Genomic DNA, 27,008 nt, shown 5'->3' on the forward strand with positions numbered 1-27,008 from the left:
AAAAAACGAATATAGAAGTAAATCTAAAATTGCTTGCATTTTGGCATGCAGTAATACACGAAGAGGTGGAGGAGGAGGAGGAGTTGTGTTCTGTCTGGTTTTCAAACTGGACTTGGAACTGTGAGATGTCAGCGACATCAGAGAGAAAAGCATTCGTCTTTTGTGCTCAACGAAGAGAAAGATGAACAACAGCAAGAGCTGCTGCTGCGACATTACATGGTCAAACTGTCTGTGAAGAGAGATGTAGGTCAGGAGAAGTGTGTGTGTGTGGAAAGAAAACGTCCATCACTAAGACACACAAAGGCCACTGAAAACACCACGTGGAACTAAAGCAGTTCTGTGTCTACAAACCGTACCAGTTATATAAACCGATCTGAAGCCTGAAAGGAGACTGATTGAACTTTATCATCATTTCATAAAATTTATGGATGAAATTAGCAAGACATAGATTCATTTTGCATTTTGTGGGGAGTAAAATGTCTCTTTTTAATTATACTTTTCATTTATTTTGATTCTGCAGTCAGATACATTTTTCCTTCACACGTTTTTGTCATCACCTGTTTTTGTAAAGAGTTCTGTCCCTCTGTCAGCTCTTGGGGGGGTTCAGATCCAAGGCAGCCACAAATATGTCTGCAGTAGCTGCAGCACCTCGGTGTTAGTTATTTTCATCTGCTGTTCTAATGTATGTTGTACTTTACATATTTGACACTTTAGCTTTGATGCACTCATCCGTACACACATCTACGTTACCTCATTACTGTGATAAATTATTCATCGCTCAATAAAGATCCATCGCAAAGGTTAGCATGTTAATCTGGAGGCTGCTCCTTTGAAGCCGTTTAAAAGACCTTTTCTTTTGAATGGCATCTCTGGCCCAGAGTCAGGCCACCAGTCTGTGAAGAAAGCCAAACAAAGCCATTAAAGTGGTTCAGAGAGAAACTCCTGGTATTCTCTCTGGTAGTCTAACGTGCACCTTATTTGCATGTGCCAATGTTTATCCAATTCTCTGTCACTTGTTGCAGGCATTGTTCACATGTTGTGTTATCTTGGGGTAACCGTCGAAGTGGCTTTTGCATTTCAAAGGCGAAGACGCATTCACACGTTTCTGTTCCTCAGACAGACAGAAGAGCTGCTTCAACAAAATCCCCAAGACACACCGGAGACCATCTCTGAATGCAGAGTGTGACAATGACAATGACAGCTGATGTCCTGTTCTCTATTCCAGGAATTAACCACTGCAGGAATTTACACAGCGGCAAGCCCGAAAACACAGACACACTTAAAAAAAAAAAAAAGACATGAAAAGCTAAGAGCACAGTATCTTTTTAAACCACGACCCACTGCTGAGTTCACATCCTGCAGAGTTAATCCCTCTGAGAGAGCAGCAAATATTGCATTATTTCTACTTTGCATCTAAAAACAAAGAGCATCCATATTCAGAAAACCTGTTTATGGTGACCCATTTTTGGTGCACACAGGTTTAGGTGACCAGACCTCGGAAATGAAAACTATAAAAAAAAAACATAAAACTTAGAGGCAGTCAGTGCAAATCAGTGGGAGATAAAGATTATCGGTTCAAAGATTTACAGAAGGAAACTTCCTTGTTCTGCCACCAATCACTGAGAGAATGTGCGTCTACTTGCGGACTCCTGACCGGTTTATCTTGGTCAATAATTGTGTCGGGTTTTATGTTGTTTTTCATTCAACGTGAAGCTTGAACAGAAGGAGCAGCACAGAAAATGATGGATTCTTGAAACCAGCTGCTCATAAAGTGAAGGAAAAGCAGGCTGCTGTCACAGACCATCATCCCTGTCCTGCCATTCACAGCTTCATGCTAATCTGAGCTAACCAACACTGATTTTCTCTCTTAACATTAGCCGAGAAAAGGAAGGAGGACATTTCTTCAAATGTTGAACTATTGCTTTAAACTCCACTCTGCTGGTCTGTCTTTGGAAAGCTGCACTGATCCTCGACAGCTTGGAAATTATTCTCTCCCTCCTTCTGGGTTTCTCTGCTGCTTCTCTCCCCATTTCATATCAAGAGTGTGCTTTTAATTTCCAATTAACAATCAGCTTTAACAACCACAAACAGCTTTTCCAGCAAGAAGATTTATTTCTGCCTGCAGCTGTGTGTAATGATGGAGGAGGAATAACACCTCTCCTCTGGAGCTCCATGTCACAACACTGTTCAGAGGAGACAAAGGAGCTGTTTGCTCAGCGAGCCGCTGCAGGCTGAGCGGGGAGTATCAGAAAAGGTTTAATCATATTGAATTACATGTGGCTGCGGCAGAACTCGGTGTTCAGGGCTTTGGGAGAGCTGACGCTGGTGACAGTGCCAATTCCCAGCAGAGTGAACGTAATGCCATCTTAATTGTGTCTCGGAGGGGGCCAACTCCTGCCGGTCAAACCTATTACGTTCAACGCTTCCTATTGAAATGAGACGGCAGGCAGAAGAAGCACTGCGAGGAGAGGCTTGACCTCGCTGAGGAAACTCAAAAGCATCTGTCTTTAAGTCCTTACAGGGATCAGTCAAAAACATGTAAGACTGCCTCTGTACAGTTTCCTGGACCTGATTTGAGGATTTCTTATTTATGGCACTTGTTCAGTTGCTGACATTTACCACAGGCGCTGGAACTGATTGTCCTGAGGACATTTCAATGCCACTGACCTATTTATTAATTGGATTTCCATTTACTTATTTATTTTTTTTTTTTGTGCTCTATGGATCACTGGAGCACAGCAGCATCACAACACTGCTGCTCCTCAGAGAGGGCCATGAGATGATGTGTGAAAATATATTTCAGGAAAATTGACTGCTGACCTCAGAGCTTGTCTGCCGTCATATCATTTGGAGAAAAACTGGGGCTTTTTTTAACACCAGCAGAAAAAAGGCAAATGTGCTGAGAAAACATACAGCACCAGTCAGAATTGTCACACTCACTATATATAACTTATTAGAAATGGTATCTATAGCAATAACTGACAGCTGAATAAATCCCTTTATAAGTGACATATATATACCTTTAAACTATGAGCTGTGCATTTAATCAAAGCATTTCCCAGAATCAGTCAGGCTCACCATCGTCTGTCATGTTGTTTCAGAGAGATCTGCTATTTTACATCAACCTGTAGGCACAAAGAAAACGAGGTCAGATGCAAACAGAGTCGCTGCCGCAATCCAACATTTCAGCTAGGTGACATTTCTGTGTGGACCAAACGGCTGCTGAGAGGAGGGAACATCAAAATGTCACAGGAGGTTTAGACACACAGCTGTGTTGGTTTGTCATCATCTGGTGTGTGGTTCTTCTCCCGCCGTGCAGGTTCCCTCAGATTAATCCTGGAAATGCACTTTTGAGTTTGGCCTTAAAAATGTACGGCTGTAATAAAAACTGTTATGAATGGTGCCATGTATGTAGTTCGGAGCATCATTAGATTCATCTGTAAAGCTCCAGTGAACTGACAAAAAAATAGAAAACAACAATAATAATACAAATCACCTTATTTCAGATTCGTGTCTCTCATCAGCAGCCTCAACAATGTGCCTGTTCTCCTGATTGTTCACGACAGTAAAATGATAAGAAATGGCATTTTACTTTTGTCTGAAAAAATAAAACTGAGCCTGGGACGGTTGCAGGTGGAGGTGAAGACATGACGGCATTTTGATGAAACTATATTCAGACTTTCATTATGAAAGAAGTGGGTGGACTTCAGAGGTATATATATATATAATGCTTCTCTTGACTGTTGAAGATGTAATAAATTTACCAACTCAGAGTAAAACCGGAGATCGTTGGGAGACCAGTGTTTCAGAATAAAAGCACGAAATTGCATGTGCAGTCTAAACGATCTGAAATAAAACTGAAATACTTCATCAATCTTAAATATGTTCATTTTTCACAGCAGGAGGATCTGTAAACACTGATTATTATTAATAATTCACGTTATAGAATCTGCTCTTCCAGCTGCCTGTGGAGAGAAGTGGGCCAAAAAACAATGTGCAACAACTCCTGTGTGTGTATTTTTATTTTAAATGAAGGTATTTTACTTCCTGATTGTATTAAAATTTTCACTGGTTATTTTTTTCATGACAAAAGAAAAGAATCTAACCAAGGCTACTTTTATTTTGAAGGCGCAGCCGGACGTGGGACGTTCGCGGCCGCTCGGACATGACGGTGTCACATTGACCCAGTTTCTGCACACCTTTAGAGTTGGACACGGGTGGTGGGGGCTCTCGCGGAGCCTCTCGCGCGCCGGGACTCGGCAGGATGCCGGACACCGGGTCTCCATCCGAGCCATGAGTCCGTCCAACGGCACCGGGACGGAGCGGGACGAGGGCCAGTTCGTCTTCTCGCTCGGCACCTACAAACTTCTGGCGTTCTCCATCGGAACCATCGGAGCGTTCGGGTTCTGCAACAACGCGCTGGTGCTGGTCCTGTTCTGCAGGTTCCGGCGGCTCCGGACTCCGACCAACCTGCTGCTGGTCAACATCAGTCTGAGCGACCTGCTGGTCTCCCTGATCGGCATCAACTTCACCTTCGCTTCGTGCGTCAAAGGCGGCTGGATCTGGAGCCCGGCGACCTGCGTCTGGGACGGATTCAGCAACAGCTTGTTCGGTGAGAGATTGACAGAAATACGTTTAAAAAGAGCTGGAAAAGTGAATTTTTAAATTTATTTATTGTTGTGTCTGTTTATTAACGCTAAAATAAAAAAAGCGAGAAAAGGAAAATGATGAAAATTACAAATGAAACGGTGTTTGTTTGTTTTAAAAGCTGCACTGACCTCAGATCTGCTCCATCACACAACATGTTGTGTTTCTGTTTTAGTTTTTTTCATGCAAAATGAGAATATTCTGCACAGAAGTGTGTTTTTGTCTGCAGATGGATGGATGTCAGGACTGTCCATTTAGGACACACACACACACACAATGAGCTGATAATTAGCTCATTAGTCCAAACCATGAAAGCCTTTGGCTGCTTCATCAGCAACCTTAACATTGCTGCAGAGGAAAGCCCCCCCCTCCCCTTTTTTTTTTTATTATTTCTGTCCTCTGCTGCTTTTACAAAAAAAAAAACATCCAAAGTTGTTTTTTACATCCAGATTAATGGTTAATATTTATTAAGGCTCCACCTCTCAGAGCTTTATTCTGTTAAATAAACTGCCTTAAACACAAAATAATTACTGCAGGAGGCAGAGGAATAATTAAAAACCATCCTGAGCTGCTCCAGGATGGTTTTTTGTCAGTTTCACAAAATAATGCTCATTCATTCATTCTATAAACGTGGATGTTGGTAAAGCGTTTAAACCAACATTTTTTCTCATGACCTTCAGGGGTCAGAAGAAAATGAAAAAGAGAGAGTAGAAAAGATAGAAGCTGCTCCGGCTCCTTCATAAAGACAGATACTGTCAGGTTTTGATAAAAACTGGCATTAGAACATCGATTAAAAACGTCACAATCATTGAACACATTTTTAGGATAAAATTATTATTAAAGCACAAAATGTGCCGACGTTTCTGTGCTCCGGTTTTGTTTTCCATTTTATATTCAGACACCAGCAGCCAACAGAGAAATGCAGCTGAACTCCGATCAGTCAGCCTCAGATATTATATCGTGCTGGTATCAGAACTCCTTCAGCTCCAGTCCTCTTCTTCTCTGCACCCATGACCCGGCAGATTGTGGCCGACGCACACAGATCAGTGTGACCCTGTGAAAGGAGCGATCCGGATCCAGTCTGTCGGGGAGTTTTTTCAGTGATTCATGTTCAGAGTCCTGTTTGTACTCATAGCTGCTGACCCAGATCCTGCAGGGAGGGCTTTACATTACTCATTGTGGTTGCCCCCCCCCGCCCCTCTGCTGCCAGGTATCGTTTCCATCATGACGCTGGCGGCCCTGGCCTATGAGCGCTACATCCGGGTGGTCCACGCCCAGGTGGTGGACTTCCCCTGGGCGTGGCGGGCCATCGCCCACATCTGGCTGTACTCGCTGGCCTGGACGGGGGCTCCTCTGCTGGGCTGGAACCGCTACACTCTGGAGATCCACCAGCTGGGCTGCTCCCTGGACTGGGCCTCCAAGGACCCCAACGACGCCTCCTTCATCCTCTTCTTCCTCCTGGCCTGTTTCTTCGTGCCTGTGGGCGTCATGATCTACTGCTACGGAAACATCCTCTACACCGTGCAGATGGTAAGACCAGACTTTATTTTTTTTTTTAAATCAGACTTGAACATTGAATGTCTCAGCTCAAACGATAGAGGGCTCGCTTAGCATGAGAGGAAGTGGAATCGATGTCCACATTCTCCACTGGACAGCATGCATTTATTAAAAAGACGGATGAGTTGACACGCCATGGAAGAGATGTGTAAACCAGAGCGGGACAAACAGAAATAAGAAATGGATTTATGGATTTATTAGTTTCAGCCGACTGATATAAAGCTGATATAAAGTCACTACAGACTTTATATCAGCATGTCTGAGCCTTTGAGACTCGGTCCGTAAAGTCCAGAACGTCAGAAAGCAGGCCGTCTTTACTTTAAGACTTTAAATGCCAAAATGGCGTCTTTGTCTCCGGGATAGATGAGACAGTCTGTCTCTGTATCATCTTCATCTGTTTGATCTGTCGAGCAGACGGCCACCAAAGTGTTTGACCTTCTGTGACAGAACGTCTAATGAAGCGACCCAGATGTCACACCGAGTCACCACCGGCCGCCGCAGCTGTCTGCGTTTCCCGGTAGGAGGTGTGAGCTTCAGTCTTCAGTCCCCTCAGGCCTCATCAGGGAGGACTCTGTGAAAGCCGACAGTCCTGTGATGTGACCGAAGAAGGAACGAGCACCAGAAGATCTGAGAAGGACGTTCACACAGAAGTAGATTTCCAGAAGAAACAGAGAACACAAACATAAACAGGCCCTTCGAATTCGTGCATAAAAATAGGAGTTCAGTGTCGACGGTCCTGAGGGAGTCAGGAAAATAACCACGTGCTTTATCATCTCATCTGCTGAGCTTCAGGGCAGAATCTAATCTACAGTCTAAAATGTTTAACTTTTACTTGCAGAATGCTCCAGAGATTAAGAACTGAACTGACTTGGCTGTAGATGATAATGCGCTGAAACCAAATTAACGTTTGTCGTTTACTTCAGTCTTCACGTGCAGTTCTTCGGTCCTTTGACCACGAACTGCAGCTCACTCTCTCCCGCCTCTTGTAGCTGCGCTCCATCCAGGACCTCCAGACGGTTCAGATCATCAAGATCTTGCGGTACGAGAAGAAGGTGGCCGTCATGTTTCTCCTGATGATCTCCTGCTTCCTGGTGTGTTGGACGCCGTACGCTGTGGTGTCCATGATGGAGGCCTTCGGCAGGAATAGCATGGTCTCTCCCACTCTGGCCATCATCCCTTCGTTCTTCGCCAAGTCCAGCACGGCCTACAACCCCCTCATCTACGTGTTCATGAGCAGAAAGGTCAGTAGGTGAAACACACACGTCGGTCTGTGGTCCATTTATAAAGCCTGCTCCTGAATCTGCTTCATTACAACATTCAAGTCCAAATTCAAAGTCTAACTGCGCATGGCACAGATCAGATATACGGAAACTCTGATCCAGCAGAGCCGGAGCAGTTTGACATTTTGTCAGGCGTGAAAGTGACCGTCAGGATTATAAACATGTTCACCAAAATAACGTCTGCCAGGAAATTTGGGCTGGAGATTACTGGAGGACAGCTCATTCACTGGCAGCTCCGTCTGTCACTTTTGGTTTAAAAATAAATAAATAAATAAATAAATAAATAAATACTTGGAATGTCTTTCTAAAAAACTAAATTTGGTCTCTCCGTTGAAAAATGTCATCCGCTGGTTCAGTTTAATCTGAGAAGACCAAGAGAAAATATCTGCAACTTCCTTTATATCACCACATAAAATATATATGTGTGTATAGAGGCAGTTCTGTAAATTATATCTCCTCAGCTGTTGTTCTCGTTGTGCATTAATCAGGAGGAGCTCTGGTCCTCAGGAGTCTGGATGGGATGAACAGTTTTAATTCGGACAAATGGAGCAGATCAATGGCGTCTCTAACCGGGCTAATGGTTTTCTCTCCCTCAGTGCTGCATCCGTTTGTTGTTAGGGATTGTGAAGAGTGTGATATCTGTGTGTGACAGACAAATGAGCGAGGACAGGGTGCTGGTTAGTGTCCCCCTCATGTCTCCTCCTCATGTCTGCTCCTCACAGTTCCGGCACTGTTTGCTGCAGCTGCTCTGCTCGCGGCTGTCTTGGCTGCAGCGCAGCCTCAAAGAGCGCCCCCTGGCTCCGGCTCAGCGCCCCATCAGGCCCATCGTCGTGTCCAGCACCTGCGGCAGCCGGGACCGGCCCAAAAAGAGGGTGACCTTCAGCTCCTCCTCCATCGTCTTCATCATCACCAGCGATGACTTCCGGCATCTCGATGTGACCTCCAAATCCGGGAGTTCCTCGGAGGTCAACGTCATCCAAGTGAGGCCGCTGTGATCCTTGAGGACTGGACTTCCCGCCCCGCCACTCAGTATGCCTTAGGATGTAACATGAATTCCAAGCCAAAATAATCCCGGCTGACCTCCTGTGACGTTTCTGCGTCCACGCACACTTACAGATTTGTTACCTATCAACTGTAAATATCCGGCTGTCAACAGAGAGCGTTTTCCTGCCAGCAGTATGAAATAGTGACATCCTCGAACATCAGCTGTGTACATAATGACGTAGTTAATTATGTTTCTCATAGAAAAAGAGCCACACTCCTTTGTTAGATATTTCACTTAGTACATGTGACGACCGTAGAACCGTGTGAAGCGTTTTGGACCGGAGTTTGGATGAACGTGGCAGCAGATTGCTTTGGTTGGTACCCAACTGCTCCTGAGTAAAAGGGAAAATAAGCCTTAGCCATAAACTGTAGTGCTCACACTGTATGGATTCAATAAAAAGGATGGTGTTTTAAACCGCCGAGCTTGTGTATGTGATTTCCGTCGAAGCCTCCGGCTGACACCAGCAGTCGCTGTGGAATTACATGAGAGGAGATGAGACGGGACCTCGGTGTCCCCCGTGAAAACGCTCCGTTCATAGCCTTCTCAGCCAGAAACAGACTTCAGGAATTTATTTCCAAAGCTGGTAATTCAGTGAAGACATGTTTAAACTGTTTGGCATTATTTGAAATAGAGACATAATCACATTCTTGCCAAGAATTGAATGAAAAGGTTGATTTCATCGTCACATTTGTTAAAAGTGAAGCAAAGGCAGATCAGTTTATACCATAAATGGGATGTTTAAGGTTTCATTTTCATTTGTGATTGTGTGCTTTTTTAGCTCGTCCTCAGGGGACAGCGTCTCTGGTTGGACTGCACTTTGTTGGGAAGTTGTCTTTCTCTGACAGATGTTACAGCAGGAGATGTTGTGTGTCTACTGCACAATCACACTTTTAGCCTTTTCTATTTGGCATAGACCAAAAAGAAAAAAAAAATCTGAATGAGGAGCTTCAGAAAGACATAAAGTCCAAAAACGTACCTCAGACGTGTTAAGGAGAGTTTGTTGCCCTGCTGAAAGAATCTGTTATGTAAAAACTAAAAAAAAAAACAAAACTTGTTGGGTTTTATGAAAGAGCAACGAAATCCAGCTAATTCAAAGATTTTAGACAGCAGATATGGAAGAAAAAGGTGTCGATCTTTTCCCCTAACTCCTGACAAGGAAGGAAAGATTAGACCTCCTTGTTGTTCATTCCAACATTTTGTGGTCACAAAAAAATATGTGATTGTATCTCTGAGCTGAGGGAACTTTTATTTGGAATTGTTTGTGATACATAATATTGTTATGAACTAATTAAAAAGGCATAAAGTAACAACATAATATTTCCAAATGTCATGTAAATGATGACGGTGGCAAGAAAATAATTGAATCTAAAGAATGAAAAATTATGATTGTGATAAAATCATATTATCAATCTTCCTGATGGGAATAAATCCATTTGCCTTCATGGTGAATCAGGCCCCTGTGAATGCCTGCTGGTCAGATCACAGACGTCTTCAGGGCCATCAGTCTGTTCCACAGATTCTCAGCAGCAAAGATCAGCTTGTTGACATCAGGAGGATTTTTAATGAGCATGAAGGAAACTACCAAAACAGCTCCTGCACTGCTGAACATCAGGCCATGGTTGATCAGCTGCAAAAAGAAACATTTAAAAAGACCAAATCTTAATCCAGCTTCACGCGCAGCAGCAGATTTGTTGTTCACATCTTCAGATGAAAAAGAAAATGAAATTCATTTTGAGCTCGTCATGGTTTATTTGGCTTCTGTGGAGCATTTACATTATTCAGGTCCTGTTATTTTATAGAAAGGAACGAACACGTTTCTGTGAATTCATCCTGATGCAGCTAAAGCAACCAAAGCAGTGCAAGTTTGGGTCCGTTATTAGTTATGAAATCCAACAGCTGAGGTTTTACTGTTTCCTTCAGTAAAACGGAGACAATGCCTTTCAGCTGACCTCTACCTTTATTATTTTATTGAAAATCAAACCAACACTGTATCCGCCCCTTCATGTGGCAGTTTTTCTCCTCCTCCTACAGATCATTGTGCCCTTTGCCCAAACATCCCCACAGGGCTGTGAATAACCAGGCTCTCCATCTGACAGTTAGCACATACGTCACCAGGGCAGGTCACAGCTGCAGCCAAGTGTGAAAAATCAGAAATATGTCGTTCTGCAGCAAAGCTTGTGTTTGCAGTGGAATGAAATGAAATGTTTCTAAAAGGGGAAGCAATTTCACCCAGTGAGATTTACTTTCTCATTTCATTCCTCCTGTTAATGCTGTGACTTCAAAAGAGTCCTGAATTACAATGTGAGATGTTCAAAGGTGTGAAATGTCCCCCTGCAGGAAAAAGGAAGATACTTAAGTGTCTCACTTTGTCCTGCCAATGCCAGCGCTCCACAGCTTCGTGGTATCTTGTCCTGGTGAAGGTGACCTGGAGACAGAGGAGGACAGACAGCGGTGTGGACCGATGGACAAAACAAAGCGTGACAGGATGTAGTTCGTACATCAGGACACTCACCATGGTGTAAAGAGGAATTATTGTCCTTGGCATGATGAAGTGCAGTATGTTGTCAACATGTTTTCTAAAAAGGAACCATTTGGAGTTGACATGTGCTCGCATCTATGAAAGAAAACAGAACATGTTTCAGTGCTGAGTCATCCAGCTTCATGTTCCTCTCCAGTCTCCTCGCCCGAAGCCACAGAGCTGCAGAGGAAGGAGATTAAGGTAACAGTAAGGTCTGAGAATTAGAGAGGGGGCAGAGACCAATTTGAATTTTAAAAGGTCAGCACATAGGGAACTTCCACAACCTGAAAATATTTTCTCTATATTTGATTTACAAACTGCAGCGGAGGAAATGTGGAATCAGCAGCATGTGATCCCTGAGTGGACTGGATGTGTTGGATTGAGAGCTCCCAGTAATCCAGACACATTAATCCCACTTTAATAGATGAAATGGTACCAAAGCAACAACTTTACTTCGATGTAGTTGTACATGGCCAGGTCTGCGATGGCGTGGTCGTCTGGGACCCGGACCCTGGTGTACTCGGGCAGGACCGAACCTGCACGGACACACAACAAAACACAGAGTCTCATCAGAACTGTGTTCATCTGCATCTCCTTCCATCGTCGTCGGTCTAAAAACTACTCACTGAAGTCCTCGTTGAACTGCTCCATTATTTCATCAAACACAATGCAGTCCTCGAAGCCCTGCGAGGCACGAACAGATTAATCAGCCTGCATTGTTTGATTTTCTTGCCTTCAGTGTTCAGTGATACTCACAGCATTCATGCCCTGACCATAGAAAGGCACCACGGCATGAGCGGCGTCGCCCATGAGGACACATTTATCGTTAATGTGATAAGGGGAGCACTTGACAGACACCATGGCCTGAGCAGGCAGTCGGAAATAATCCCTCCTGAGTGCATCACTGCGAGGCACAAATGGAAATAAAACAATTACAAACTGACTTTGTGCAGACTTGAAGCAGCTACAGAAGCATCCATCACATCTGAACGAGCGGAAACAGCCGCGTTAAACCGAGTAAACAGAGAAAGTACACCAAACTCCATCAGCCCAGAGAGGAAGTGAGTTGAGAGCGTTTCTGCAGATCATGAAATGAAGGCGTTCCTCAGATGGGTTGGCGGGGTGGATGAACAGACGCTTACCTTCCTATTAGCGGGATGGTGTCAGGAAAGTATTTCTGGAAAAACTCAATGACTTCATCTCCTGTGGTGATCTTCTCAAACTCCTCAAAGGGCATGAAGAGCGTGCAGGTAAAAGTCTTGTCCTGATCCAAAACAAACAGAGAGTGATGTCACACACTTCTCCAAATTAATAGGAAATAAAAGCAGATGATACGAGACGCTCCACAAGATTATCCCAAAGTTTCCCAGAACAGCTGCAGTATTTCAGTCAGCTAGAACCAAAGCAGTCAGTTCAATTCAATACTGTCACCTTTCATAATGGCACTGAAGTGGACAGGCCCTTCAAAATAAGATGCATCCTTGCCTTCAAATGAATGAAACGTTTCCTTATTGGTACGATGTCTCAGAAATGACATTGTAGCTGATAAAATAGTTATCTGTCCGTAAAGATTTTGGCTGCATCTCTTTCTGTCCTCCGAGGAAGTGAACTTTCCATTTAGTGTCACTTATCACAGATCACTTTTCCCAGAGAGGAGAATGAGACACTGAAGGACACTGAACTCATCCCGATCAGCAACCAGATGGATCTGAGCGCACTGCGAAAAGCTGACCTGCCAGGTCCAGTTATGGTAAAGCAGCAGGACCTGTAGAGTCCGTCCTCCTCAGGGACCAAGTGGCTTCTGTCTTCAGAGCGCCGGTCAGCTCCAACCATCAGTCCTACTCTGACCGCTGTGTCTTTGCATGGACAATCTTTTTCCTTCATTCTGATGCTGCAGGATGTTTTTTTACTGAACTGCTGCCATTTCTGCTTAACAGATAATTACAAGAAACATTCTGATCCATCAACATCTTGAACTAAGTCCTCCCTGAGGCCCCTTTGGCACCGTCTCACCGTCACCATGGTGACCCACAGTGTTCGCAGCCCGAACGGGATGCTGAGAACCCGGGACACTCCCGAGTCAGCCGTCTTATCACGGCCTCAGAAAGTGCTGAGTCACTGTTCAGTCTGGGGTGAACCTCAGGGAGCCGACCACAGAGCTTACAGCTTTAAAAACACACTCACCAAGTTGGGCAGGGCGATCATCATAAACGTGTTTCGTGGCCAGATGTGCAGATAATTCGGCTTCATGGCAAACTGTGGATGAAGACGATGACGACAAATGAGGCGGTTGAGCCAACAGATTGTGTTTAAAACCAGCAGCAGAGCCGAGGCCCGACCTGTCCGTTGATGGGCGGCATGGTGAGCTCCATGTATCCGTGGGGGATGTAGGTCTGGCTGTAGTTGAAGCGGCTGCGGCGAAGGAATTGTTTGCGTATGGCAGAGAAAGCTCCATCACAGCCGACGATCAGGTCGGCCTTGATCTGCTCCTTGGATCCGTCCGACCTGAGAAACACAGCAGCATCATCACAAACCCGCTCCAGGCTTTAAGGTCTGGACTTGCTCTCTGATGAAGATATATAAATAAATCTGATATGAAGAAACCATGTGACAATAACTGGTTTTGTAATTCCAGTGGAGATAAACATGCATGCTGCTTCCTCACTCCACCTTTAACAGTGTTGTCACGTTTTAGATCCCAGCTCAGGCCATTGAGGCCCCTGTGTGTCCCCCCAGGGGACAGTGACTCATTCCTATCCACAGGTTGGACCAGCATGAAGGAACAGGAGCCAGAACAAACGCCCCAGAAGGATTTTGGCACACTAAGGCTGAATTCAATTAAACAGTCTGTTTTCCTGCAGTCTTTGTTAACTAATGCTGATGACTAAACAGACCTGGAGCTGCTGGCGTGTAAATGGGTTGTAAGTTGTGTGTCACATTTTGCTCAAGGACAGTCATGTTTGACATGAACAAAGACTCAATAAAGTTAAGAATCTGGATTAACCGCTCCATGTGTGTGTGTGTGTGTGCGCGCGCATGTGCAAGATCAGTAACTATTTACCTGACAAAGGTCATCAGCCCTGTTTCAGCAGTCCAGTCATGCAGCTTGTGTTCAAAGTTCAGCTTTGTGTTTGGATACGTCTCTGCCTCTGAGGGGGCAAAAACTGCTTATATCACAGCCTGCAGGTTAATATGACAGTTGATACCCCGTCAAGTTACACAGCACACGTTACCAATTCAAATAAAGACAACAGTTAAATCAGTCCCTGCTGGGGGGGGGGTGACCTCTGACTGAGCAGTCTGGAGCGACGGCTTCAGCATACACAGGAAACCTAATTAAAGTCAGAGCTCATTATCTCCCAGGATGCACAGAGGCACTTCATTAAACATTAGCCTGAGAAGAAGAATGCGTCCCCACAAACAGCCCAAAGAGTTCACCTTTGACCTCGGGGCTCTTTGCTGAGGTCATGAATTGAGGTTGAATGTGTATAAAACTAGCTGATCCTCTAAAGTGATGCTTTCTAACTTGTGGAGGAAGAAATGATTCATTCTGTGATCAAACTGAAAGTTGACTTTGTTTGCAGATAATGTTACCTGAAGGGTGTTTGTTGTTTTATTACCGCAGCAAATGTTTTCTCTGTGAGTTTATACTGGAATGAAACAGGCATTAGAGTTCATTTGCTTTTTGAATTAGTCTCAGCGTTTCAGTGTTCTCTCACCTCTCAGCAGCTCTTTGTTCAGATTGGCTCGATCCACCGACAGGATGTACTGAAAGGAAAACAGTCCGCATCACTTCACAGATCTGCAGCTTCACACAGTTCTTTTAGAAGACCGAGAAGACTTCACCTCCTCTCTATTATACAATCATATTTCTGTTTCATTTAATCATCTATTTCAGAATGGGGATCCCGGTGTCATTGAAAAACAAACTCATCAGACTGACGAAAAACTGAGACACATCCACTGATGACAGACAAATCTCATTTTGGATGGACTTGCTTTGTTTTCACTCTCCATTATTCAGTGGAGCCTTCAGACTCCTCACAGTTCAGCGCAGTTTCTGTTTCTGTACAAACTGAGAAACTCATTTTTTATCTGCAGACTGAATTGGTGTATGAGGCAGTTCTTACAGCTTGTTTACTAGCTGCCAAATGTTTGTTGTTCTGGTAGCAGAATGTTTTTTTCAGCACAGAAAGGTGATATTAATGTGACAGAAGGTCCTGGGTTCGGTTCACAGTCTGGGATCTCCAAAGACATCCTGTTTGGGTTCATTGGTGACTCTAAACTGTCTGTTGGTCTCTGTCTGTCCAGGGTGACCCCGCCCCTCACCCAGAGTGAGCTGGGATTGGCTTGACTGGTAGAAGATGATGAATGAATGAACACCCACGGTAAACTCACCTGGCCTTTCTTGCCATAAGGGATCGGGGACTGTTTCCCACTCGGTGAATGGATCATTCTTGCATGCATGGGGATTCCCTGAGACACAATCTGAGGAAACAGCAGATCAAGCCAACAGATTCAAAGTTTAAAAACAGACTGGTCTTTGAGTCACAGCTCATCAGAGGGAAGGAGGGGTTGTTAGGTCACGAGCAGTCGAGCCAATTCTCTATATCTGCCTGTACAAACATGCGAGCTCCTCAGTGCTCAGACGCAGACCAACAGAAAGGACTGCAGGCAGCAGACAGATCACATATCAAACTTTCCAAAATATGGTGGTTCCACCTGCCTGAGTTCGTTTGAGTTAAACATCTCCAGTGGATTTATCAAACACACCTTCTCCTCCAGCCCCACGTGTTTCAGAGCTTGACGGCCTCGATGAGACAAAGCCAGGTTGATGCTTCTGCCCTTCACAACTTTGGCCTGCCGGATATCTGATATAAAAAAAAATATATGTACATTTATATCGTCCCTTCATGTGTGTGTGTGTTATTCAGGAACAGTTTGATCTAAGAATGTGTGAAGCAGACTTTTATCATCCTACCTTCTCTGCTCTCAAAGACTTCCACATTGAAACCTCTTTTGGCGAAGAAGCAGGCATTCAGAGCTCCAACCTAAAGAGTGATGGGAAAATGGACATTTCTGTGAAATATTATCTCTACAATTATCTTTACAATGTCACGATTTTGCTGCAAAACCTTCTTAAACAGTCTAAACTTCACATATTTACAAGCTCCAAACATGAAACTTTTACATTAGCCTTCAGTTTTAAGAAGTGAACCCTTCCAGAGGCAAAGATCCGTACTCATTCCGCCTTACCAAACCTCCGCCCACCACGGCTACCACCTTCTTCTTTGTCGGTCTGCCGGTTGATTTATCCATCGTGCTCGAGTGTCTGACCCTCCGAATGCAGAGGTCCAAGTGATTTGCAGAAGTTGCTGCTGAGCTTTAAAACAGGAGGAGGAGCAGAACGAACCAGTTCCCCTTTCAGAGCAAACACAAGACACAAGATAAGTCTGACAACACAACAGCAGTCAGGAAAACCAGCCGACAGAAGATCATCAGATTTCATGTGATTATCATTATTACAGCAGAGGACTTTATGTGAAGGAATGAGATCAGAACTACAAAGAGGAACGCTCATGGCCGTAAAGAACAACGTGTGAAGACATCTGCTGCCATCTGCTGTCTGTGTCATCATCCACACAAAGAAAGAATGAAAGTCTGTTCTTTAGCAAACCTTCAGTTGTGTTTGAGTGTGTCAAGTGTTGTATACAATCCCCTTTGTGTAACTGTTTGGTTATCCCTTTTTTTGGTAACAATTAATATAAATTAGCTGTCCCTTTTGTACAGTTTGTGTTTTCTTATCCTTAATGTGATAATTTGCTGCTGCTATGCTTGTTGCTACCTTCCCAAGAAGAAAGTTTAATAAATAAAATAATACAACTACAAACTAATAATTGTAAATTATTGTCACCAGGACTCTGCATGTTCAGTCTGAGGTGGATGTTTGATGAAGTTTCCTTCATTAGTCCAGACAGGAAGTTTCTCCACCTGGTTCCCCCCCCTTAAATGTTCCCCACATGAATCCGTCACACGAAGGTTCCTCCTAACGACCGCCCGACATGTTGAGTCTGTTTTACTTTTTAGTCAGTTTTGACAGTTACTGTGATAATCTGATAAACTCTGTTAGTCCGATTTGTTTTCGCTTTATCAGTTGATGTTTGTTTACACTTTACACTTCCTGACGTGCCGTGACGTGTCGGATCACGTTGACCAATCAGTTTGCTCTTTGGTCTGGCGCTGTGACGTCACGTTCCCGGTTGGAGGAAGAAGATTCAAACAGACCTTCTGTTGCTGAGCTCTCCATCATATTTCTGTCAGTTCCAAGGCCTTCGACAGATGGATGGAATATTAGGAATAAAAATACAAACATTTAGAACAAGTGGCAGATAAAATGGATTGTTAAATAAAAAGTAATAAACTCTGAAGGTGGAAGTTATTGACAGCAGAGGTTAGTTATTGTTGTTATTAGACAGCTAGTTGTTCAGAGGTTGCTCTTCATGATGAGTAGTTTTAGATGAATAATCTTTATTTCAACATGAATTTGTGAGCCAGTCAAGATAATATGTGAAGTCTTTATACATATATTTAGGACCATTTGCTGTGCGGGAAATAACAATTCCACTAATCTAATGACTCTTAAATCAATTTACACGTCACATTTACAATCCACTCTTCCTTTCATATAATCAGTTTCTGACTCAACTTCACAATTACAGCAAAGATTTGATGGTTGTTTCCACAGACCTCCAGGTAAATCTGATTTTGGATCTGATTTCTCCGGGTGGTTTGCATTATCTCTGACAAAACCTCATCCAGGAAGTTAAAGGTTCTATATTTAAACTGAAAATTACCATAACTGGAATGATACCATGTAATTTCACATTAGCAGCAAACTGTTCTGTTTCCAGCTGAAATAAAGATTTCATGGATTCTATCTCCTGTGTGTGTTAGTGAACACAGTTAAGAAGAAAGCAACACATGACAATGTCCATTATTCACATGATTTAATGTGGAACAATTAGATTTTACTGACACAATATTTCACACATCAGATCACATTCACAAACACTGACGTGGCAGTTAAGGATCCAGAGTGAATGAGACACAAAAGACAAACACATAAAATAAACACGGTGATAATATTTTTAGATTTCATAATTTCTGAACTTCCGCAGTAGATTTGATGGAGAGTCGGCAGCCCAACGGAAACGCCGATGGCAGAAATCACCTGAACAGTGAAGGTGAAATGAAAAGTTGATTTTATTTCATTTTACAGTCTAGAAAACTAGAAACACCTTTTAGAAAATAAAACTGAAATTAAAAGAAGCTTGAGCTCTATCTACTGATGCAACTCAGTGAATACATTTTTCCATTACTTGTCGCATTTTGATCAAAATTTAAGACACATTTAAGAAATATTGTTTAACTGTCATTGTTGAAACTACTTCGGAAACCGTTAATGAAGAAGTCTCAATGCTTTTAAACATTTTCAGATGCACTTACTTGAAGAGTAAGGCAGGTCATCATGTGAAGGGATCCCCGATGTTTCCTGCTCACAGTGAGGCTCCTCCACCTCAGAGCTGACGGAGGTTTCAGCTTTTGGCTCCTCCAGCATCGGTTCCTTCTTATTTCTGACGGCCCAGTGCATCGACTGCAGACGGGTGACCACACACACACACACACACACACATATCACTGACCTTCTCCTCACACACACACACACACACACACACCACACAGCATAAAAAAAAAAAAAAAACTTACAGTTTTCACTGAGTCGTTTAAAGCTTGCCATTCACGGAATGGGATGGAGACTCCGCTTCTCTTCCACAGGTCGTAGTTTTTCCTTTTAGTGTCGTTGCATAAAACCTCTTTGGCTTCTTGCAGTTTTTGGAAATCTGCCACTGCCAGACAGAAAAGAAAAAATGTCAGCCTCCCATTTTTATCCAGCTGTAAGTAGTTCCACATTAACATAATCTGCTTTGAAGTGAAGACATCAGATGGAAGCTCTGACTGACTGACTGAGGACACGACCACATAAAACAAAACGAACACTGCGCTCCATGAGATGTTTGATAACGTCTGCGTTTGACATATTTACCTGCTCTTGGGTTGTCCAGGTGTTTATCTGGGTGACACGCTAAAGCTCGAATCTTGTATTCATTGAGAATCTGTTCAGTCTGGAAAGCAACAAAATAAATACACATATTAATAACTCACATTTTCCCCCAATATGAGTATCTGACCTTCAGGAATCAGGCAGTCTTACTATGACTATTCACTTCACGTCTCTCAGTTACACATGTGGACATGTGATTTTTATTACACATTGTGATGAACAGAACAAACCCTCAAAGCTGCAGAACTGTAGTTCAGTCACATTTTTATTATTATTATTATTATTATTTCTGGGGTAGCTGTTTTCAGTCTGCTGATAAAAACGGACCTCATCATTCACTTACTTTGTCATTCAAGATCATGTGATTGCTTTTTCACTCAACAGAAAAAAAATCTTTTTGTTTTTCCAGATAGAAAAAGTAAAGTGATTTCAGCATCTGAATATTTTGGCTGAGGATCCTGCATCAACAGGTCTCTGATGGCTCATCATCCATCAGTCTCCATCAGTTAATGTGTAAACAGCACTCACCGACGACAGCTCATCGCAGCCCAACATCCCGTAATAATCCTCCAGGTCTGCTGGTGTGCACTTTAAAACTGCCTCCATTTAAATGTGCCTGCTTCAGCGGAGCAGAGAGCTGCGGGTCGACCACAACTTTCAGAATGTTCGGGTTCTGTTCGGGTTCTGACGGGGTTCTGACAGGGTTCTGTCCGGGTTCTGTTCGGGTTCTGTCCGGGTTCTGTCCGGGTTCTGTTCGGGTTCTGTTCGGGTTCTGTCCAGGTTCTGTCCGGGTTCTGTCCGGGTTCTGTTCGGGTTCTGTTCGGGTTCTGTCCGGGTTCTTTCCAGGTTCTGTCCGGGTTCTGTCCGGGTTCTGTCCAGGTTCTGTACGGGTTCTGTCCAGGTTCTGTACGGGTTCTGTCCGAGTTCTGTCGGGGTTCTGTCCGGATTCTGACGGGTTCTGACCAGGTTCCGACGGGGTTCAGGCAGCCGGTGAGGAACACCGACAGAAATGCACCGAATTTTCTGAGCTGGAGGTAAAACTGACCTGTCTTTTTAAAACAGATGACGTCTGCTGCGTTCACGCGTTCAGATCAAAGTCTGGGAAGTTGGAGAGCTTCTCAGGGGACGTTCAACAACAACACAAATATTTAGGGAGACCGGAGGATGATGTCCCTTTGGCTCCTTTTAGTTTCATGATATAATATAATGATTTTGGTATAACAGTGTTAAAGTGAAGGTAAATAGTCATTCAAATGTTTTTGGTAAAACTGACAGTACTCACAAACTTGTGCAGCTCTTTCTGTCTTTTTTTCTGTTTTACCATGAATGTCACTATAGACTTTTCATTTATAGCAACATGCACAATACCATTAACAAATTACACCTGATATAAATGCAGGTATGGCCTGCTTTTATTCATCATGTCTTTTTATGTCATGCTAGTATTTTGAATGTTGTGGAATTGTTTTGCATGAAACTGAAAACACAGATAGATTGATTGATAGATTGATTGATTATTTGACTGATAGTCTTTATTCATCCCAAACTGTGAAATTGGGATTTTTTTATAAAATAATAGATAATGATTAAACAGTCTTTCCGTCTTCTCCAGGACTCAGTGGAAGTCATCTGGTATCTTTATTTCAGGTTAAATCGAAACAAACAAACTAAAAATCAGATTATAATCCGACAGGGGGAAAAACACTTTTGTCGGATTCTCCGGACGACACCTGAAGGCGTCAGTTTTTGTTATGGTTTCACGTCGCTGACGTCACGGGGGGCGTTCCGATCGTGCCTACTGGCGGAGAGCGGGTCACGTGCTCTATGCAAATGAGCCAGCTGTCCGCGAGGAAGGCTCTGCTCGGCTCTGCGGGCTGAAGATGGCGGACGGAGAGGACAGCGGCGGAGCGGGCTTCTCTGGCGCCGCCGAAACGGACCAGCCGGCGGCCAAAAGGCCGAAAATCTGCCAGGGAGGCAACCACGGGCCGAGGGGAGCCGAGGCCGACCGGTTCCCCTGCGTCTCCGCCGACACGGAGAGCCCCTGGGAGGTGGCGGGGAGTCGTGCGCAGCCAGCGGAGCCGGTGATGGCGGCGGAGCAGGCGGAGCAGGCCCCGGCGGCGCAAGGCGGAGACAACAATGGACCGGGACCGCTGCAGCCAGAGCCGGACACACCGGCCGGTACGGACACTGCCGGGGGTCTTTCTCTTCTTTAACCAACTTAACCGAGCAGAGAGTTAGCTAACGTTACAGCCAGGAGGGCTGAACTTCAACTTTATCCTGCGATCTCTCTCCGCGCAGCCCCAAACTTTGGAAACACCTTTAGCTTTAACTGACCTCAGCTGATGTTTGTCTGTGATTTAACTTTCTGTCTCCCATCCTGTTCAGATCTTCTCCCCTCCAACGGCCTGGCTGTCACTCCGGACCACATCACCGAGGACGATGACAGATCCTCCCACGCCAGCTCCAGCGACTGGACCCCTCAACCGCAGATAGGTAAGGGAGGAGACCCGGAGTGTGTGCCTCATGAGCTGGGGCTGCATGCTGACATGTTGTGTTCTTGCACAGGTTCCTACAGCTTCATCCAGCAACACATCAGAGAGACAGATCCGAGGACCATCCTGAGGGATCTGCTGCCAGAGACTGTGCTGCCTCCAGATTTAGATGACATGACGCTGTGGCAGATCATCATCAACATCTCAGAGCCTCCAAAAAGGAAGAAGCGGAAGGACATTAACACTTTAGAAGATGTGGTCAGGCTACTGCATGAAAGTAAAAGGATCCTTGTGCTGACTGGTGCTGGGGTATGCATCTGCAGTGCTACCACTTAGATTGCCACATATTTGATTTAATGTGTAGTTTTAGTAGTAGGAATGTGTTTCGTGCTTCAAGCTGCTAAATCAGAGTGCTTTTTTTTTTCTAGGTGTCTGTTTCATGTGGAATACCAGACTTTCGTTCCAGAGATGGGATTTATGCACGGCTCGCTGTAGATTTTCCTGATCTTCCAGATCCTCAAGCTATGTTTGACATTGAATATTTCAGACGGGACCCAAGACCCTTTTTCAAGTTTGCCAAGGTTTGTTCATTGAGTCCACTTAGCTTTATGCTCAAATTTGAGTGTTTTTGACAACAAAAACTCAGAAATCATTTGCTTCCTGACTTTCTTTTTCATTATTTATTTACTTACTTTTTTTAAGCTGTCAGTTCTATTTCCTTTGCGGGGACGTCTCAGATGTAATTTTTTTGCAGGGTTTTGTTCATAAAGGGAAGGACAAAAGAAAAGTATTGAAACATTATTAAGCCGAACATGCATGTCGGTGTATTCAAGTTGCAGGACCTCAGACTGAGGAGTGTGCATCATTATAAAGTATCCTGTTCTTCTATTTTTGTAGTTGTTCAACACTATAACACTAAAATGGTGAGCCAGGACAGAAGGGTCACATGCAGTAATGGGAATGGTGTCATATTAATATTAAAAATATAAAGCGAAGCCACCTCATATGCTCTTAGTATATTTCTGATTATAACAAGATTTTGTCTCTGAGCACTGAATGGTCCTCCTTTGTCACAGGAGATCTACCCGGGTCAGTTCCAGCCCTCACCCTGTCACAAGTTCATATCTATGCTGGATAAGCAAAGGAAGCTACTACGCAACTACACACAAAATATTGATACATTAGAACAAGTGGCAGGAGTTCAGAGGATTATTCAGTGTCATGGTAAGTGATACGGCTGATCTTGGATCTTATGTTCTGTAGTTCTGTTTGTGGTGGTGAAAATAACAAATCTCTTATTTCAGGTTCATTTGCGACTGCATCGTGTCTCGTCTGTAAACACAAAGTGGATTGTGAGGCCGTCAGAGCAGACATCTTTAACCAGGTAATAATTCATTACAAACTGGTCTGAGATCACACATTGATATCTCCTGTTGGACACCTCATCAAAGAAAACCACAAGAAACTCATTTTTATAGTATTTCTCACAGATCCTGAAAAATGCATGTCTCTTTGTCTTTATTCTGTCAACACAATAAACTCAGACCAACTTCAGAAACATACAGTTCTGATCCAATGAGACACTCTGATTGGCTGTGACATCACTCACCGGAGCCAAAAGGAGCTCCATCACTATCAAAGGTGGAGGATGAGAATGGATGGATAAGCACATAGAAAGAAAGCAGCAAAGTTATTTGTGGAAGTAAATCAGGAAGAGACAACTGCTCATATTAGAAGACATTCAATTTTAATTTAGATTCTCTGACACACAAACCTCAGCAGAAGTCGGGCTGAAATCTGGTGGACTTCCTTGGACAGTATATTGTTACGGAGCTAATGAACTAAATTCTTCCTGCAGGTTGTACCTCGTTGTCGACGGTGTCCAGATATTCCTTTGGCAATCATGAAACCTGACATCGTGTTCTTTGGGGAGAATCTTCCAGAAATGTTCCACAGAGCCATGAAGCAGGATAAAGATGAGGTGGACCTGTTGATTGTCATTGGCTCTTCTCTTAAAGTCCGACCGGTTGCCCTCATCCCAAGTAAGTTTTCCTCAGATGAAAATGTCTTCTATAAAGGGTTACGGTTAGCATTATGAGGCTGCAGTAAGTCTAATCTTATCTTCGTCCCATCCAGACTCCATTCCTCATGAAGTGCCTCAGGTCCTGATCAATAGGGAGCAGCTGCCTCACCTCAATTTCGACGTGGAGCTACTCGGGGACTGTGACGTCATTGTCAACGAGCTCTGTCATCGATTGGGTGGTGACTTTGAGCAGCTCTGCTACAACACAGTAAGACTCACCGAGATCACAGAGAAGCCCCCCCGGTTACCAGAGCAGCCACCCATCGAGGCCTTGCCTGCTTCCAGTGGCGCAGCTCAGGAGGAGCAGAAGCAGCAGAACACAGACTCAGTAACTAAACCTACAGAGGAGACAGAAAGTCTGAACGCCACAGAGACTGCTGGTAATAACATTACACCTCCAGAGCCTTGTCCAAACGCCCAGTGTCCCAGCGAGGAGACGGCCGAGCCTTCAGAGCTCCCAGCTGAAGACACACCAAAAGATGAGGCCGCCGACGTAAGGAACCAAACCTCCAGCCTTGAATTTCGTAGACGATACTGGATGAGTCGAATCAACAGAAGTCCAATCAGCAAACGCCTCGAGAGTAAGCCTCACACTGGAGACACGCTGCGCCACAGCTGCCAATCTGATCTGCTGCAGAAAAGCTCACAGATTCTGTACTCAATTTATTTCTGATTTGTTTTTGGCAGAAACGTCTCTCTCTCGTTTTGCAGCTGCTAATATGGTTAGGAAGTACGTAGGTATCAGATTCAGCCTGGACGCACAGGGCCGATTTATAGAGACAAAAACAGACGAGCTGGAGAACCTGGAGGGAACACAGACAGCGAGATTACATCCAGTCTTTTCTGTCGTTTTCCTGCTATGTTGTCGAAAAGACACATTTTCTGTTGTTGTTGTCAGGAATAGAATCTGTAGAACACACATCCAACTAGTCTGTTAACACGGCCCCACAATATGCCAGGCGTTCTGCAGCTGTCACGCACACACTGCTCATCCCAACAATGCCGCATTTTATGTGTTGTTCTAATATTGCTGAGTCAGCTGTGTGTGTTGTTTCCTGCAGCGGGCCAGTACCTGTTCCAGGCTCCCAATCACTATATCTTCCACGGGGCTGAGGTTTACTCCGACTCTGAAGATGAGACGTCGAGCTCTTGTGGCAGCGACAGCGAGGAGTCCGAGTGCAGCGCGGACGGCGTGGAGGACGACAGCGAGGAGCCAGAGGAGGCCGACGTGCTGGCGGCAGCGGACGGCGAGACGCCCCTCACAGACACGATACAACAACCACATACTTTAGCCAACGAAGCCACATCAAGTGTGCAGACGGACAATACGTCAGAAAAGACTCCGAGCACCACACACCTTTAGATGTCAACAAAGCACTAACTGTCTTTATATCTGTTTCGTATATTTTTGACTCATCAAGCTTACTATTATTTTTCATAAAGTTGAAATTGCGTGACAACTTCGTGTGAATACGCATCAATTTTTTTTCCCTTGTCTTATTATTTTATTTTTCTCCTGTGTCTGAAACCTCATACTGTATGCTACTTACTAAATAGACTGCAGTAGTTGTGTTTTTTATTCTTATTTCACTGCACTTCTTTCCATTTGCTCTTCTGATTTTGCATTCACATTTTCTAAAATACCACGAACGTATCACGAGATCAAACTTGATTCCTGAATTGCAGTCGTTAGAAACGTCTCAGCGGTGCGTTTCAGAGGCGGCTCATGTTTCCGTAAATGTTTAAGCATTAAAAGTGGATACTTTTGGAGTTTCAGACACAAAATCTTCAGATGGTTGACTTGAAGGTCTTGTTCTAACTTGCAATACAAGAAGTTCAGCCCTGCTCTTCCTGAGGAACAGTACTCTTTAATTTCAGACCAAAGAACACTTCCTCGTCTTCACGCTCCTTTGTTGTCACAAGCTTTGTATGTTTTAACCTGTCATTTAAATTCTGGAAGAAAAAATATAACTATTGACAAAGGTGTTCCTTCTGACATGTGGCAGCTACTTTTTATGGTGGAGTCTCTTATTTTTATACTCCGATGTGAGACATACTCATCGAAGAGTAGATGATTTTATCTGTACAAAGTTAAACTAAGTTGTAATATGAAGCCTTAGGAATATATTCAGTGAGTTCACATTGAAAGGCAGCACTTTTTTCCTTCTTACAAAAACCGGATTTGTTGCTCATGTCCCTTTTCATAGACTTTAAACGGTTTCTCATCGTTCAGAAGAGTCTGCTGCCTGTAGAGATGAAGTGTTGGTGGACGGACGTCTCCACCAACCAAACTCACATGCCATTTAAAAAGGTCGCGTTTTGTTTACGGTTTAAGGAAAGAAGAGCTTTTTACTTCGTTATCGTTGTTACTTCCCCTGAGCTTCTCAGTAAAAACAACCCTGAAAAACACTGACCCCTCACTGCTTGTCATTTCAAACACACCTGCCAGGTGTTCACATCACCAGCTTCAGCGTGATGACGCAGGAGGGGAAATGGCGCCACCAACCGGCTCTGGCTCCTCTTCCCGATCCCTGCGGCGTTCAAAGACCGAAGCTGTGAGACAGCAGATGGTTGTAAAAATTAACGTATTCATTATTAGATAACACATTATCATAAAGGTATCTATAACAGCAGAACAGAACAATAGTTCAACTAACATTAACAGTTGATATATTTTTTTCCCAAAACTTCCTCTTTAAATTGGAATTTTGAAATACACATTATATGAATAATAAATAGACAAACCTAGACAAAATTAAAGATACTTATAGACAAAAATGTAATGATATTAAGGTTGTTGTTTAGATGGACATTTCTTGGTAAACTTTTGAGATTACAAGTTTTGTAATTAAGTTAAATAGATATTTAAGAAGGCCAGTATTTGGATTTTTGTAATAAAGATGTTTAACAATATCAAAAAGGTGAAACTAAAAAAGTTCCCAATTTTCTGGAAAAATTCAAAATGTAAATTGTTTTCTAAATTATTTTAGAAAAAAGTACAAAGTGGCTCAAAATTGTTAATGGGGTGTGCAAAATGTCAAAATGTGAAATTATTTCAGGTAGTTTTTTTCTTTTACAAAATCTCGATATTTGGGTCCCCAGAAAAAAAAAAAAAAAACTTGTTTGTTTAATTCTTACTTTTAAAAAGTATGTGAATAATTTTTTCCCCCAAACTTGAATTAACTTAAATATTTTAAATTCTTATCACCAAATGGTTAAATTATTAAAAATCAAATCAGATTTATTTCTATAGTGCTAAATAAA

The 27,008-nt window shown here is 43.6% G+C and overlaps 4 protein-coding genes across 5 annotated transcripts; 2 read left to right on the top strand and 2 right to left on the bottom strand.

Moving 5' to 3' along the window:
* Window positions 1-4,293: 4,293 nt before the first annotated feature.
* On the top strand, window positions 4,294-8,479 carry opn3 (opsin 3). Its single transcript, XM_029521662.1, has 4 exons — window positions 4,294-4,612; window positions 5,858-6,177; window positions 7,194-7,445; window positions 8,207-8,479. Exons 1-4 carry the CDS (start codon window positions 4,294-4,296, stop codon window positions 8,477-8,479), a joined length of 1,164 nt encoding a protein of 387 aa, XP_029377522.1.
* Window positions 8,480-9,760: 1,281 nt separating this feature from the next.
* Window positions 9,761-17,201, bottom strand: kmo (kynurenine 3-monooxygenase). The gene is made up of 16 exons (XM_029521085.1): window positions 16,962-17,201; window positions 16,304-16,468; window positions 16,029-16,098; window positions 15,821-15,918; window positions 15,446-15,535; window positions 14,767-14,815; window positions 14,109-14,196; window positions 13,387-13,552; window positions 13,232-13,303; window positions 12,190-12,311; window positions 11,804-11,951; window positions 11,674-11,731; window positions 11,501-11,583; window positions 11,042-11,143; window positions 10,895-10,954; window positions 9,761-10,156 (listed from the first exon to the last, which is right to left on the bottom strand). Exons 2-16 carry the CDS (start codon window positions 16,364-16,366, stop codon window positions 10,004-10,006), a joined length of 1,422 nt encoding a protein of 473 aa, XP_029376945.1. The 5' UTR covers window positions 16,367-16,468; window positions 16,962-17,201; the 3' UTR covers window positions 9,761-10,003.
* Window positions 17,202-18,039: 838 nt separating this feature from the next.
* dnajc12 (DnaJ (Hsp40) homolog, subfamily C, member 12) lies at window positions 18,040-21,776 on the bottom strand. Of its 2 annotated transcripts, none has more exons than XM_029521087.1 (5): window positions 21,504-21,776; window positions 19,152-19,230; window positions 18,815-18,954; window positions 18,554-18,701; window positions 18,040-18,278 (listed from the first exon to the last, which is right to left on the bottom strand). In XM_029521087.1, the coding sequence occupies exons 1-5, from the start codon at window positions 21,543-21,545 to the stop codon at window positions 18,196-18,198; spliced, it is 492 nt and encodes a 163-aa protein (XP_029376947.1). In that variant the 5' UTR covers window positions 21,546-21,776; the 3' UTR covers window positions 18,040-18,195. The 2 variants fall into 2 exon arrangements, with proteins under 2 accessions (XP_029376947.1, XP_029376946.1); XM_029521086.1 differs by lacking the exon at window positions 21,504-21,776 and adding an exon at window positions 19,698-20,219.
* sirt1 (sirtuin 1) lies at window positions 21,002-26,146 on the top strand. The gene is made up of 9 exons (XM_029521084.1): window positions 21,002-21,347; window positions 21,555-21,662; window positions 21,735-21,970; window positions 22,090-22,242; window positions 22,738-22,885; window positions 22,966-23,045; window positions 23,520-23,703; window positions 23,798-24,325; window positions 24,806-26,146. The coding sequence occupies exons 1-9, from the start codon at window positions 21,050-21,052 to the stop codon at window positions 25,105-25,107; spliced, it is 2,037 nt and encodes a 678-aa protein (XP_029376944.1). The 5' UTR covers window positions 21,002-21,049; the 3' UTR covers window positions 25,108-26,146.
* The last annotated feature ends 862 nt before the right edge of the window (window positions 26,147-27,008 follow it).

The sequence above is a fragment of the Echeneis naucrates genome, chromosome 15 (genome assembly GCF_900963305.1).
Source record: "Echeneis naucrates chromosome 15, fEcheNa1.1, whole genome shotgun sequence".
Taxonomy (NCBI): domain Eukaryota; kingdom Metazoa; phylum Chordata; class Actinopteri; order Carangiformes; family Echeneidae; genus Echeneis; species Echeneis naucrates.

Coding starts and splice junctions, on each gene's coding strand:
- sirt1 (XM_029521084.1), top strand. CDS start 21,050: ATGGCGGACGGAGAGGACAGCGGCGGAGCGGGCTTCTCTGGCGCCGCC. Junction 23,046..23,519: donor GAGCAGACATCTTTAACCAG/GTAATAATTCAT, acceptor TTCTTCCTGCAG/GTTGTACCTCGTTGTCGACG. Junction 23,704..23,797: donor ACCGGTTGCCCTCATCCCAA/GTAAGTTTTCCT, acceptor CGTCCCATCCAG/ACTCCATTCCTCATGAAGTG.
- kmo (XM_029521085.1), bottom strand. CDS start 16,366: ATGGATAAATCAACCGGCAGACCGACAAAGAAGAAGGTGGTAGCCGTG. Junction 16,099..16,303: donor CCGTGGTGGGCGGAGGTTTG/GTAAGGCGGAAT, acceptor ATCACTCTTTAG/GTTGGAGCTCTGAATGCCTG. Junction 13,304..13,386: donor TGCCGCCCATCAACGGACAG/GTCGGGCCTCGG, acceptor CTTCATCCACAG/TTTGCCATGAAGCCGAATTA.
- opn3 (XM_029521662.1), top strand. CDS start 4,294: ATGAGTCCGTCCAACGGCACCGGGACGGAGCGGGACGAGGGCCAGTTC. Junction 4,613..5,857: donor ATTCAGCAACAGCTTGTTCG/GTGAGAGATTGA, acceptor CTCTGCTGCCAG/GTATCGTTTCCATCATGACG. Junction 7,446..8,206: donor ACGTGTTCATGAGCAGAAAG/GTCAGTAGGTGA, acceptor TGCTCCTCACAG/TTCCGGCACTGTTTGCTGCA.
- dnajc12 (XM_029521086.1), bottom strand. CDS start 19,775: ATGGAGGCAGTTTTAAAGTGCACACCAGCAGACCTGGAGGATTATTAC. Junction 18,955..19,151: donor CCTGGACAACCCAAGAGCAG/GTAAATATGTCA, acceptor TCTGTCTGGCAG/TGGCAGATTTCCAAAAACTG. Junction 18,279..18,553: donor TGACCTGCCTTACTCTTCAA/GTAAGTGCATCT, acceptor TTCACTGTTCAG/GTGATTTCTGCCATCGGCGT.